Raw genomic sequence first — 14087 nt, forward strand, 5'->3', positions numbered from 1 at the left:
ATGTTTTTTTTTTTGCTTGTCTTGGATCTCTCGTTTGTAGAACATAATTATTGGACTATTTCTGATGCTGCATTTAGACTTTGCCCTGCAAAATTGGACACTGCCATATGGGTGCTTTATTGGTAAGATCAATTCTCGAAACTAGCTGCGTCATATGGTCTCCACATGGTGAATACTATAGGGTAATCGAAAAGGTACAAAAGAAGTTCCATAAAACCTTTTATAAAAGAAAGTACAACAATACGAAGTCCTTGGAGCATTGAACCCACTAAAACTTCGTAGGGATTAAGCTTTAATGAAATTTTGTTTGAAGACGAATAACGAGACGAACCCGGGACCCATGGATTCGTAGTCAGGGGTACTAACCACTAGACCAATGAGCCGTCAATTGTAGACAAGTCCAGTGTCAATAAGCTCCCATTCCCTGCTTGATCTCGCAGCTCAATAGTTTTCTCGACTCTTAGCCAGTGAGCAAATATAATATTCGTATGGAAGTAATAAATTGTGATTTAAAAGGAAGAATTATGTATAGCAAAAGGTTTACTGGGAATTGTATAAAAATAACTTTTAATCTGATAATTGTTTTATATTATTTAATTACATTTTGGTATATATATGTATGTTTAGTAATCGATTAATAAACTGCACAACACCCGCTTCATTAATTATGATAATGCTATAATGCTAAAATCTTTGGTATGGAAATATGATTTCATTTATTGTATATGCTCATTAATCCATTCATAGTATGCTGGTACATATACGAATACATCTGGGAAGCCACGAGCACACGGTATTCCCCAGGATACTATGCCCACTTGTTTTCCATTCCTGACTAGAGGTCCGCCAGAGTCACCCTGAAATGTTATAAATACATAAAATTCGAACACCTTAATGATTTAATAATAGTATGCCATATATAATTACGCTTGTAGCATTATTAAAACGTAATAATACAGTATGTTTCTTCGATGAATTTTATTTAACAAGAAGGTACGTGACCTTGGGTGTTAGAGATGTTTACACACAATATTTACCTACATAGCATGTGTTAATTTGCTCATAGAACGAAAAAAAACACTTGAGGAGTGTCTACCCAAAAGGTTATATCTACATGTTAAGTAAAATTTCAGGAAACAATAAAATAGTGAAATAAAGAACCAAGCTATAAATGTAATCGTTTTTTTTTCTCTATGTTTGAAGGAGGGAACTAAATTACCCGTAGTACAATTTTTTACCCTCTACACACAGAATTTTAAGAGATAAAAAAAAAAGTATCTTGTATTTATTGTCTTTTGGTCAGACACCTAATAAAATATAACCTTATGGTTGGACTCAATTGTAAATATAACCTTATGATTGGACTCATTTGTAAATATAGCTTAATTTAAGCTTAATAAGTATTTATTTCTCTTATCAAACGAAATTTACTTATACCTATTATAAACTAAGCCTAATTACTACTAAGTTGGTTACTTAATAAATCCTTCTAAATTATTTTAATAGGTACAATGTATTCTTCTACAAATGAAAAAAAAGCGAATCTGTGCAGGCAGCATACTTAAATCTACACCCTCAATTGACCTATATCTTGTTCCAAACACTGACAAGATTCATTATCGTCATCCCTATGTTCACTATTTTCATTAACTTCTCTGACATTGCTTCTACTATCATTGATTAAACGATTATACCATTCTAATTCTGGTACAGTCATCCAATCATCACCAAACTGTTTAGTTAAAATATTATAGACATCTTTTTTTTTATTAGAATTAAGTATAGAATCACCGACATTTAGTTTTTCTAGTGCGGTAGAATGTCTTTTAGCTTTCTTACACAATGACAAAAAGTTTTCATTAATCTCAAACCTATTAGCCCTACCCTTAGTGTTCATAAGGTTTTATTTTACAATAAAGAGTTCTACCCTGGGATCTCTTAATTTTTTTTAATTGTATGCGTTTAAGAGACTGTATACCAGTTAGTTTTTTTTATAATAACTCTCTAAACCTTTGACATCATAGAGGAACCAGTTTTCTCCCATGATCATGTGCTTTCCATGTTTTGCAAATATTTTATAGTATTCTTCTTTGTTTATGATGATGGGTATTTCTCTGATTTCTTTTTCTAACCTTCCAAAGACCCTATAAGCTGGAAGAAAACTGTGTCCCCTAACTGGAAAAACAATGACAATATCCTTTATGTTGTTATTACTATTCATGAGCCAGTACATTAAAAGATGAATTAAATGACTATTTTTGTTCTGGCCTCCACAGCCATCACAAAATAATCTGAGTGTTCTTACATGGTCAGGTATGTCTAGCTCAATCAGAAATGAGTACAAAAAACTCAAAAAAACGACGAAGAACCGTTATATAAATATTGTTTGAATGTGTTTTAGCAATACGTTTTTTTAGACAAATGTAACCTTTTGTACGGTTTTATTTGCGAGTTTATGAATTTGTATGTAAATTAAAAGCTTTTTGGTCAAAATTTAAATCTTTTGCAAAAAAGTTAAAAAGTTACAGCGTTTTGGTCAGTCATGCTGTCTTTAAGTCACATTTTATATAAAAAAGAAAGCGTTTTAGATAATTTTATTTAGTCGGGATTGTACTTTTTAATGTACTGACCCAGAATCAAGAAAAAAAAAACATATTTCTATTTTTGTAGATATAACCTTTTGCGTGAACACTCCTCACTTCATCTTCGTGAGTGCGTGGCCAGTCTCAATAAAGATAGGCTGTAGCCCGCATTATACCAGTCTACTTACGTTACATGCGCCTTCTGATTCTCTATTCAATGTGCACATTTGGGTTTTTTCAATAGGTGTAAGATCTCTTGTCTGTGCCAGTTTCTCTGAGCATCGCCTATTACTCAATACCGTTACATTTAACACTTGAAGATTGTCCGGTACTGTTCTTTGGTTCTGAAAAATATGTTATTCACGATAAAACCTTTTGGTTCATGCTTTTTTGCGTTTTTTGGAAGACTCGGTTTGCTCACTAACGCGGCGTATGTTTTCATGCAACCAATCGTACACCTTTTATTAAAAAATTAAGAATTGGAAACTTAAGTTTGCTACGTATATAAGACAAATTCCAAAAAAATACTAATAGTCTTTATTTTTAACACACAAAAAAATTCAACATTTACAATCTTCTCTAATCTAATCAGTAATAATGATAATTAAAACTTAGTTTCAGAATATTAAAAACAAAACTATAATAATTTCCTTAAATATCTTTTCAGAAATTAATGTGAAGTTATAAAGTAGTAATAAACATAAAAAGAAAATACAACAAATTTAAAAAGTTTGGTCCCTGTGGCAGTGTACCTTTAACGCTGGCAGCATTTCCTCGCTGTATTGCGAGACTTATTCTTTGAGCCAGGAAAGTGCCAGCTCTGGGGTCATCGGTACTATCTACTAGGCGCCAACTTAAATTTTTAATTAGCGTCTGTGCACTTGAACCCCACGGCCCAAGAGGCTCTACTCCAAAGAGAACAAAATCGAAGTTGGAGGAAAGACTCTTATATTTTTAAACATTTGTTTTGTATATATTTATATGTACTTACATCTGTGAATCCCCACCCTGTCAATACACACCTAGATCCAGGTCTAATTTTAGGTCTCGAAGCTAACCTTATCGGTTTTACCCTATCATTGAAGTTAAATTCGCCTTTTATTTGACACAGTGATATGTCATTCTGGAGACGCTCAGCTACAAAATTCTCGTGAATTATAATTTTATTTATCTCATAATGATCTCCTCCAGATGAAAGTTTGTTTGTTCCTACCACTGCGGCTATCTGGTCTGATTCTAGGCTACAATTATAAAGAAAAAAATGTGCGTCAACGAGTAAATATTTTCAAGCATCTCGATAACACTGGAATTTTAGAAAAATATTACTTAATTTCGTAAATAGAAATACAGCCATTTATTATTGTTTCAGAAAACTTCTCGCTTCATATAACGGCAAATTACAGGCAATTAACTTAAATGAATGAAAACAAAACCAGCTGGGTCCACTTTTAAACTTTTATCATTAGAGGCGTTTATTGTCTTTGTTGGAACTTTGATTAAAAATTCAATTATTTGACAACATTTAACGTATAACCTAGATTAGGTAATAGGTAATTGGTAATAAACAGATAATAAGCTCTCAATGGAGATAGCTGTTATCTCGATGTACCCATCCAAGAATATTTGTCCTATGCCTACGTACCCATTGGTACAATGTGCGGCGGTGAGAATCCAATTTTCGCTTATAATAGAGCCCGCACAGAAGTGATCTTCTGATCCGTCGGTGCTCCTTAATGACACTTGGTATGGAGCCAATGAGTCGGAGGCATCCTTACCGCCTACAATTCTCGATTCCTGCGCGTCACCTGTGGTAATTGTTTTAAAAATTTTCGAAATCCATTTTGAAGTATTAAAAATTCATATGTAGGTATACATATTTATAGTGGGAACTAAGGAATATATTTTTTAAATTTTAATTCCAATTAAGAAATAAAAATGAAAACAAATTTAAACTAGTTGGTCCCTGTGGCAGTCTACCTTTAACATTAAAATACGGCGGATAAACAGATCCTAAATTGAATTCCCGGAATCATTATCAATTAGGTTTGATGGCACAGTCTGAGGCAGATACTTTTTTAATACATGTAATGGAATGATATTTCATTAATTTGAATTTGACGCGTCGGAGTGACACGCGATAAAATGGCTTATGACGTGTAAATTAATTTAGTGGATTATAGTGTAAAAAGATAGATTAAAGGATAAATGAACATTAAATGTCGTTTCTTTGTATTTCAGGTAAGAATAATTATAATAGTTAGATCATAAGTGCATTATATTATAAAATGTGATAAATAAAATAAAAACTTTGTATTTCAGAGAAACAATTTTGTGTTTTCATTTAGAAAAAATCCTTGATAATATTACTTATAAAACGACATTTTTGTTTATTAAAAAAAGATGGACCGGCTACAATTTGAGTTTACAATGATAGCCTCAATCGATGGCAAATCTAATATATTGGCCATAACTTCAATATTGACAGAAGAAGGAAAATGTTATGTTTTACCTGATGAACTGAAGCCGGTGATTCATCATAAATATATAGTTAAATTGAACACTTTTTCAAAAATAAAAAATAGTATAAAGAAAAGGCACCAAAGCAGAAAGATATGGGTAAAATTAGATGAAGATCTAAAGAAAACATATATAGATGAGGAAGGTAATATGCAATTTTTAGATCAATATTTAGAGGAAATGAGCACAAAACAACCAAGAGGCAATGATGATAATTTGCAACATATCCTGGAAAAATTAATAGAATCTACGACAAAAAAAGAAAATCAACATAATTTAAAACATGTTTCAGAGAAATTTATTATTGAAAAATTCACAAGTAAGAATCCTAATGCAGTGCAATGGATAGAGAATTTTGAAAAAGAGTGTGAGCGTTTTAATATTACAAAAGATGAAACAAAAATAGATATATTGAGATTATTTTTAGAAAACTCCAGTTTGGATTGGTATAGCTCGATGGTAATTAAACTATCAGTAAATTCTGAATGGAATGAATGGAAAGACAAATTTTTAGAAACTTTTAGGAACCAAGGGTGGGATGTAGTCACAACTGCTTTCACATTCAAGTATAAAGAAGGGCTGTTAATTGATTATGCTATAAAAAAAGAACGGCTTATACTAGACATAAATAAATCGATAGATTCCAGAACAATGATAGATCTAATTGCAACTGGTTTACCTGGTTTTATCTTGAATAAGTTAAACAGGGACGAACTCAACAACACTACTGATTTGTTCAACGAGATAAGAAAATATGAAGGTATGATCTTCAAGAAAAACTCAACTATAACAAAGAATATATATTCTTATAAAAATAAATTTAATGAGAAGAAGCCATGTAAGACTTGTGAATCCTTGGACAAAGGAATTAGATATCATCCGGAGGAGTTATGTTGGTTCAAGAAAAATAAAAATGAATCTGAAAAGGTTTTTAAAGCCAAAAATGTAAATAATAATTCGATTATTGAAGTAGATATGAATACTGAGAAAAAAAACGAGTAAGTACACCATTAATCAAAATCAAGCTTTTATTAGAAAATAAACTAGAAGTGAGCGGTGTTTATGATTCAGGCTCACAGATCTCTTTAATAAATTCAAGATTGATTAAAGTAAAAGAAAAAAAAGACAATGTGAATATAACATATATGAAAACGGTTAATGGTGTGAAGAAGACAGATGGCTTGATAACAATAAAAATAAAAATCTTTGATTTAGAAGAAGAGGTCGATATATATATAGTAGAAAATGAAGATTTTGAGGATTTTATAATCGGATTGGATATGATAAAGAAGTTCAAATTAATCCAAAATGAGGACTTGCAGATAGAGCAAAGGAAAATAGACAGGATGTCTAAAGATAACAGAAATGAAGATAAGAATATAAAAATATATGCAATAAATTTCAATGAACACATAGAAACAGAGGAATTTGTTAGTAAGACAGATCATTTAGATAAAGAAAAGAAAATTGAGATAGAATAAGTTATAAATAAATATAAAACTATTTTTGCTAGGGACAAGTATGATATAGGATCAGTTAAAGATTATGAAGCTCACATAGATTTACTTGTAAATACATACTGTAGTAAAAGACCATACAGATGTACAATAGAAGATAAATTAGAAATCGAAGAACAAATATCCAGATTACTAAAGAATAATTTAATAGAAGAATCTTACAGTCCTTTTGCTGCGCCAGAGACATTAGCATTTAAAAAAGGTGAAAATAGAAAATCTCGATTATGTATAGATTTTAGAGAACTTAACAAAATTGTTGTACCACAAGCTCAACCTTTCCCATTAATAGATGATTTAATTATTAAGACAATAAATTGTAAGTATTTTACTACTCTTGATATAAACTCAGCATTTTGGGCCATACCACTACGGGTGGAAGATAGATATAAAACAGGATTTGTCACACAAGATGGCCATTTTCAGTGGACCTGCCTTCCTTTTGGTTTAAAAACATCACCAGCAATTTTCCAGAGAGTTTTAAGTAATATTCTGAGAAAGCACAATCTCACAGGATACTCTGTAAATTATATTGATGACATTTTAATCTACTCCTCTACTTTTGAGGACCATATAAGACACATAAAAAATGTATTAGAGGCAATAATAAAAGAAGGCTTTAGATTGAAGTTTATGAAGTGTACCTTTGCCTCAGACTCAGTAAAGTATCTTGGCCATGTAATTCAAAACAACTCGGTAAGACCGTTAAAAGACAATTTGATTTCGATAAAACATTTTCCAACTCCGAAGACACAAAAGAATATCAGACAATTTTTGGGAAAAATTAACTTTTACCATGAATACATACCAAGGAGCGCGATTATCTTAGATCCATTACATAAGTTATTAAGAAAAAACGAAAAGTTTGTGTGGTCAGAGAAGTGTGAAGAATCATTTAATCAAATAAAGAGATATTTATGTTCTCAACCGGTATTGGAAATATATGACAAAGACTTACCAATAAAAATCTTTACAGATGCTTCCTTAGAGGGTATCGGAGCAATATTAAAACAAACACAACTGGACGGTAATGACAAACCAGTGGCATATTTTTCAAAAAAACTGAATGAATCTCAAAAACGGAAAAAAGCTATATACTTAGAATGTTTTGCTATGAAAGAAGCAGTCAAATACTGGCAACACTGGCTCATTGGAAAACAATTCACTATTTACTCAGACCACAAACCTTTAGAAAACATGAACATTAAATGCAGGACAGACGAAGAATTGGGTGATCTCACATACTACCTGTCTCAATACGACTTTACGGTAAAATATATACCTGGTAAAGAAAATGTAGAAGCAGACTGTTTGAGCCGAAATCCTGTATTAGAATCAGAAGATAACAAAGAAGAATTATTGAAAATAGTTAATTTAATACAAATAAAGGATATAGTTGAAGATCAAGAGCAAAATGAAACAATAAAAGAAACAAAAGAAAATCTAATACAAAAAAATACAATATATTATAAGAAAATAAAGAAACATGAAAAGATTATCCTCTCAGAAGAATTTAGTAAGAAACTTATAAAAAAGGTGCATGAAGATTTATGCCATATTGGGATCAGACAATTGCAGAAAAAAATAAGTCCAATATACACAGCTAGAAACCTAACAAAGAATATTATAAATATTTGTAAAACATGTGAAATATGCATAAAAAATAAATCAAGAGGTCAAGGAAAATTTGGATTAATGTCACAACTGGGACCAGCAACAAAACCATTTGAGATAATGTCAATGGATACTATAGGTGGCTTTGGAGGATCTAGATCAACAAAAAAGTACCTACACCTTTTAGTAGACCATTATACAAGATATGCATTTATTGTGATGTCAAAAACACAGAATGCAAGTGATTTTATAAAACTAACAAAGAATGTACTAGAAACAGATGAGATTGGAATAATTTTGACAGATCAATATCCAGGCATCAATTCAAGAGAATTTAAGCAATATCTAAATGAAAATAATGTGAAATTAATTTTTACAGCTGTGAATACACCATTCTCAAATGGCTTGAATGAAAGGTTAAATCAAACAATAGTTAATAAAATAAGATGTAGAATAAATGAGAAAAATAATAAGAGAACATGGACAACAGTGGCAAGAGAATGTATAGAGAAATATAATGAAACAGAACACTCCGTTACAGGTTTTGCACCAAAATATTTACTGGATGGTACAAATGTCAGCATTCTACCAAATGAATTAAAAATAATAGAGGGAGAAGACAAGTGGATTGCTGATAAAAGATTGGCATTAGAAAATACAATAAAATCCCACAAGTATAATAAGAAAATATTTGATAGAAAAAGAAAAATGCAAGAGTTTAATATAGGAGACAGTGTATATGTTGAGAATGGAAATAGACTGAATAGAAAGAAATTAGACGAATTAAAAATAGGTCCTTTTAAGATAGTAGGGAAAATATCGAACTCCATTTACAGGATTGACACTGGTAACAGAAAAACAGAATCAACTTTGTTCCACATAACAAAATTACAACCGGTTACAACAGAATCTGAAGAAGATGAAATATAAGGAAACGAATATGAATATAGCTATTAAGTATAGTGTGTAGATATATTATTCAGAATTTTTTCTCTTAAGGGGGGAGATGTAATGGAATGATATTTCATTAATTTGAATTTGACGCGTCGGAGTGACACGCGATAAAATGGCGGATGACGTGTTTTTTTTTTTATAAAACAGGGGGCAAACGGGCAGGAGGCTCACCTGATGTTAAGTGATACCGCCGCCCATGGACACTCTCAATGCCAGAGGGCTCGCGAGTGCGTTGCCGGCCTTTCAGGAATCGGTACGCTCTTTTCTTGAAGGACCCTAAGTCGAATTGGTTCGGAAATACCTCAATGGGCAGCTGGTTCCACAAAGTGGTGGTGCGCGGCAAAAACTGCCTTGAAAAACGCTCAGTTGTGGAACGGCGGACGTCGAGGTGATACGGGTGGAATTTCGTACTCTGCCTCGACGTCCGATGACGAAACTCAGCTGCAGGTATTAATCCGAACAACTCCTCTGAACACTCTCCATGGTAAATGCGGTAGAAGATGCAGAGAGACCCCACATCTCTACGCAACGCCAAAGGATCAAGCCGCTCGGAAAGGGATTGGTCGTCGACGATTCGAACCGCTCTGCGTTGAATACGGTCAAGTACCCCCGCCCAGAGGTGAGAGCAGTACTCCATGTGGGGCCGAATTTGCGCTTTATATAGTTGCATGCGGTGGCCCGGAGTGAAGTACCGTCTCGCCTTGCTGAGCACACCAAGCTTTTTGGAGGCTAATTTAGCCTTTCCCTCCAAGTGACCGCGAAACTGAACGTCGTTCGATATGTCAACGCCAAGTATTCCAATGCTGGCTGTGGCTTTAAGAAGAGTGTTTTCGAAAATAGGAGTAGCGACAAAGGGTGTTTTTTTAGCGGAAAACGCGCAAACTTGTGTCTTCTTGGGGTTAAATTGGACTAGGTTTAGTCTGCCCCAGTCTGAGACTCCACGTAGAAGAGTTTCGACTTCAGACACAAGTTTGTTCCGGTACTCATCGACAACTGCCCGAGAAATACCTGCCCGGCCAGTGTAAAAAGTATCCCCAGTGCTGTCATCCGCATAGCAATGAATGTTGCTAAGTTGCAACATATCATTGATATGCAGAAGAAACAGGGTCGGGGATAGAACACAACCTTGTGGGACCCCCGCGTTCACGGGTTTAAGGTCGGAGCATGCTCCGTCGATGACGACCTTGATGCTCCGATCAGCCAGAAAGCTGGAGATCCAATCGCATAATTTCTCGGGTAGCCCATAGGCTGGAAGCTTCGAGAGCAGTGCTCTGTGCCACACCCGATCGAAGGCTTTCGCTATGTCCAAACTAACCGCCAGCGCCTCCCCCTTGGACTCAATTGCCTCTGCCCATCTATGTGTAAGGTATACAAGAAGGTCACCAGCCGAACGACCACGACGAAAGCCGTACTGATAATCGCTAATCAGCTGGTGGCCCTCTAGATACCTCAAGAGCTGGCAGTTAACAATGGATTCCATTATTTTGGAGAACAAGGAGGTTATGGCTATTGGGCGATAGTTGGACGGATCAGAGCGATCGCCTTTTTTAGGGATCGGATGTATCGAAGCGGTTTTCCAGCACTTCGGGACAGTGCCAAGCGAGTACAGGTACCGGAAAAGGCGCGTTAAGACCGGAGCCAACTCAGGAGCACAAGTACGCAGCACAATTGGGGGGATACCATCCGGCCCGCTCGACTTATGAATGTCCAAGGAAGATAGTGCTCTGCGGACAGCACGTTGCCGGAATGTGATTTCCGGCATCGAAGAATCACACCGCGAAATGGTCGGTGGTGATCTTCCTCGGTCATCCAAAGTCGAGTTGGACGCGAAGAGACAGCCTAAAAGGTCGGCCTTCTCCTTCGCAGTGTGGGCCAGCGAGTCATCCTCCCTGTGCAGTGGTGGGATAGCGGGCTGACAAAAATTCCCTTGGACAGCTTTGGCGAGAGACCAGAAGGCTCGAGTCCCTGAAGGGAGTTGGGCCAATCTCTCGCCAAATCTGGCAATGTGCTCTGACTTTGCCTTAGTGATTTCCCGTTTGAAGGACCTGGAGGCTGAGTTATATGCTGTTTTAAGTTCGCTGGTATTGGCATCACGAGATTTCGCCGCTTCTGCCCATGCCTTAAAGCATTCTCGCTTTCGACGCGAGGCCGCCTTGCAAGAACGTTTAAGCCAGGGCTGAGACTTGCCACCGATCGGCACCGCAGAAAATGGAATAAAGAGTTCCATGCCCTGCAGAACCACTTCGGCGACAGAGGCGGCGACGGAATCTGGAGCTTCCGGCGAAAAGCACATAGGCCCCCAAGGGTAGGACGCAAAGAAAGACCGCATCCCGTCCCAATCTGCTGACTTATAGTGCCAAATACGGCGACAACCCATAAAGCGGGGCCGTGAAGGGCGCGTAGATGGCACAGTACTCCGGACCACACAATGATCTGATGAACCCAATGGCGGGTCAACAGAGACTTGATAGTTCTCCGGATGTGAAGTCAGCAGAAGGTCCAACAAAGAGGGTTTATGACCATCCACATCTGGTATTCGCGTAATCGCAGGGACCATTTGTGTCAGGTCGTAGGCTAAAGCAAAGTCGTGAAAGGATCTTCCCGCGTGATCGGTAGTTTCAGAGCCGAGCCAATCGGCATGGTGGGCGTTAAAATCGCCAAGTATCACGATTTCAGCGGTAGGAACCCTTTCGAGCAGGGAATCTGTAGCCATTTGGATGTGCTCAATGAGTCGGTCAGTTTCGGTATTTCCGCTATGGGTGCTATACAGGCATGCGTAGAATCGCGGATGGTCATCGCAGTCTACGCGCAGCCAGAGGTTAGATAGGTCCCTTCCTTCAAGCGTCCCGAGGCGACGAGAACAGATATCCTCTCTGACGTACACGCAAACTCCAGCCCGCGGCACAAATGAATGTTCCAATTTGTACCCCGGGTAGGAGAGGTAGGAAGTATCAGCCGGGGAGGAAATCTGAGTCTCGGTAAGAAAGAGCAAGGCCGGCTTCGCAGTCTCTAAATGGTAGTGGACTGCGTTGATATTGGTATTGAGCCCCCTAACATTTGTGAAGTCCACGGCGAGTGTGGACGGGGGTGCCTTTGTAGGATTGCTCCGTTTGCCCCGAGAACGATTAATGTTATTATTACCGAGCGCAGAATTGCCCCCCCCAGAATACGAAGGGCAGCCTGTGCGTCCACCACCGGGCGCAGAGTGTCCCGGTGTTGGACGCCCAGAGGGGGATTCTCCACCGCGAGCGCGTGTGGTACCCCCCTGGGGTAGATTCTGGTTTTTTTTCTGCACCTTCATATTTCTTGTAGAGGGAGGGGGGGGGGGGGGATGGGCTCCGGGAGTCTCTCTCACCGCACGAAACACGAGTACAATAAGGCAAACTTATTGCATCACTTCACGCCGGTTTTCTGAGAGACAGTGGTACTGCCCCGGTCGTGCCTGCCCATTTGGCTGAAGCCCGAAGGCAACAACATGGCACTCCCACTAGGAAGGGGTTGACTGATTGCGCTGATGAAATAACCTCTGTCACAGGTTATTTCACCAGTGGGCGATGGGGTCGTCACGTCCCGACGCCGCGAAGAAATTGTATTGATGTAAATTAATTTAGTGGATTATAGTGTAAAAAGATAGATTAAAGGATAAATGAACATTAAATGTCGTTTCTTTGTATTTCAGGTAAGAATAATTATAATAGTTAGATCATAAGTGCATTATATTATAAAATGTGATAAATAAAATAAAAACTTTGTATTTCAGAGAAACAATTTTGTGTTTTCATTTAGAAAAAATCCTTGATAATATTACTTATATACATTAATATGTTTACTTGAGATTCATTACAAGACATAATTGTCTTATACATAGTCATCAAGGTTACTTTAAATAATTACCCCAATTATTATTTCTAGATTAAAACGTCAACAAAAATTACATACATACCTTGAACAATCCATGATATGACAAACAATTTGACGATATTCAAAAACATTATTATTTGATTTCAATAATCAAATTTCAACTGCCAATATGTCACACCCGATGCATTACTTTTGAGAAATAGGACATTCAGAGTGCATATATATATACATATTCATACTACATGTATCTATTATATGTTATTTCCTTCTTTATAGATCAATTGTTAGCACAATTCACGTACAGTGCTCGTAATTATGTGAAAAGGAACATTGTGAGAGAAATATATTTATATATTTTTATTCAACTTCGTTTCATTAAAAGAAAAACAAATAACATAAAAATTATAAGGGATGCAACTTACAGGCAATCCTAGTTAGGAAAAATCTAAATAAGATATATTAGGGGAAAGTGCAAAAAGTGCATAACAAAATCAAAAATTACCAAACCAACCTACTCTAAAATACAAAGCAGCCTAATTCACAACTTAATGGCGGAGATCATAAACAAATTGCCTAAAAAACATGAGCTGTGAGATGGAATTTCGTAAGAAGTTTTTTAGTTAGAAGGACCTAAGAATTTGAAATGATCTTTAAGGAGGAAGGAAGTTTGGGATTGAAAAGAATTGAGTATAAACCCCACATGGAGTACTGTTCTCACCTCTGGGTGGGAGCTCCCCAGTACCAGTTCGTTCCGCTTGACCGTATTCAACGAAGAGCGATTCGCATCGTCAACGACCAGTCACTTTCGGTGCGGCTTGATCCCTTGGCGTTGCGTAGAGATGTGGGGTCTCTCTGCATCATCTACCGCATTTACCATGGAGATGTGTTTAGAGGAATTGTTCGGTCTAATAAATTCAGCTGAGTTTCAGAGAAAAAACCATCCGTATCACCTCGGCAATCTGTTCTGCTTCTGATGTTGTACCTCCATACATCTTGGACTGAATATGACTTTCTTAGACATCCTACGAGTGGAATTTAGTATTAA

General features: G+C 36.5%; 2 protein-coding genes across 2 annotated transcripts; one reads left to right on the plus strand and one right to left on the minus strand.

Annotated features, from left to right (window-relative positions):
- Window positions 1-576: 576 nt before the first annotated feature.
- Window positions 577-13266, minus strand: LOC125063317 (chymotrypsin-1-like). The gene is made up of 5 exons (XM_047669723.1): window positions 13125-13266; window positions 4225-4387; window positions 3574-3823; window positions 2771-2926; window positions 577-857 (listed from the first exon to the last, which is right to left on the minus strand). Exons 1-5 carry the CDS (start codon window positions 13171-13173, stop codon window positions 717-719), a joined length of 759 nt encoding a protein of 252 aa, XP_047525679.1. The 5' UTR covers window positions 13174-13266; the 3' UTR covers window positions 577-716.
- LOC125063301 lies at window positions 4732-6571 on the plus strand. The gene is made up of 2 exons (XM_047669700.1): window positions 4732-4820; window positions 4902-6571. The coding sequence occupies exon 2, from the start codon at window positions 4983-4985 to the stop codon at window positions 6099-6101; it is 1119 nt and encodes a 372-aa protein (XP_047525656.1). The 5' UTR covers window positions 4732-4820; window positions 4902-4982; the 3' UTR covers window positions 6102-6571.
- Window positions 13267-14087: the final 821 nt, after the last annotated feature.

The sequence above is a fragment of the Pieris napi genome, chromosome 3 (genome assembly GCF_905475465.1).
Source record: "Pieris napi chromosome 3, ilPieNapi1.2, whole genome shotgun sequence".
Classification (NCBI taxonomy): Eukaryota; Metazoa; Arthropoda; class Insecta; order Lepidoptera; family Pieridae; genus Pieris; species Pieris napi.

What these genes read in the sequence shown, in the direction of transcription:
- LOC125063301 (XM_047669700.1), top strand. Translation starts at nt 4,983, where the DNA reads ATGGACCGGCTACAATTTGAGTTTACAATGATAGCCTCAATCGATGGC.
- LOC125063317 (XM_047669723.1), bottom strand. Translation starts at nt 13,173, where the DNA reads ATGTTTTTGAATATCGTCAAATTGTTTGTCATATCATGGATTGTTCAA. An exon ending in CAGGGTGGGGATTCACAGAT is followed by an intron (nt 2,927 to 3,573) that starts GTAAGTACATAT and finishes CATATTTTTCAG; the next exon opens with AACCAAAGAACAGTACCGGA. An exon ending in AATCAGAAGGCGCATGTAAC is followed by an intron (nt 858 to 2,770) that starts GTAAGTAGACTG and finishes ATAACATTTCAG; the next exon opens with GGTGACTCTGGCGGACCTCT.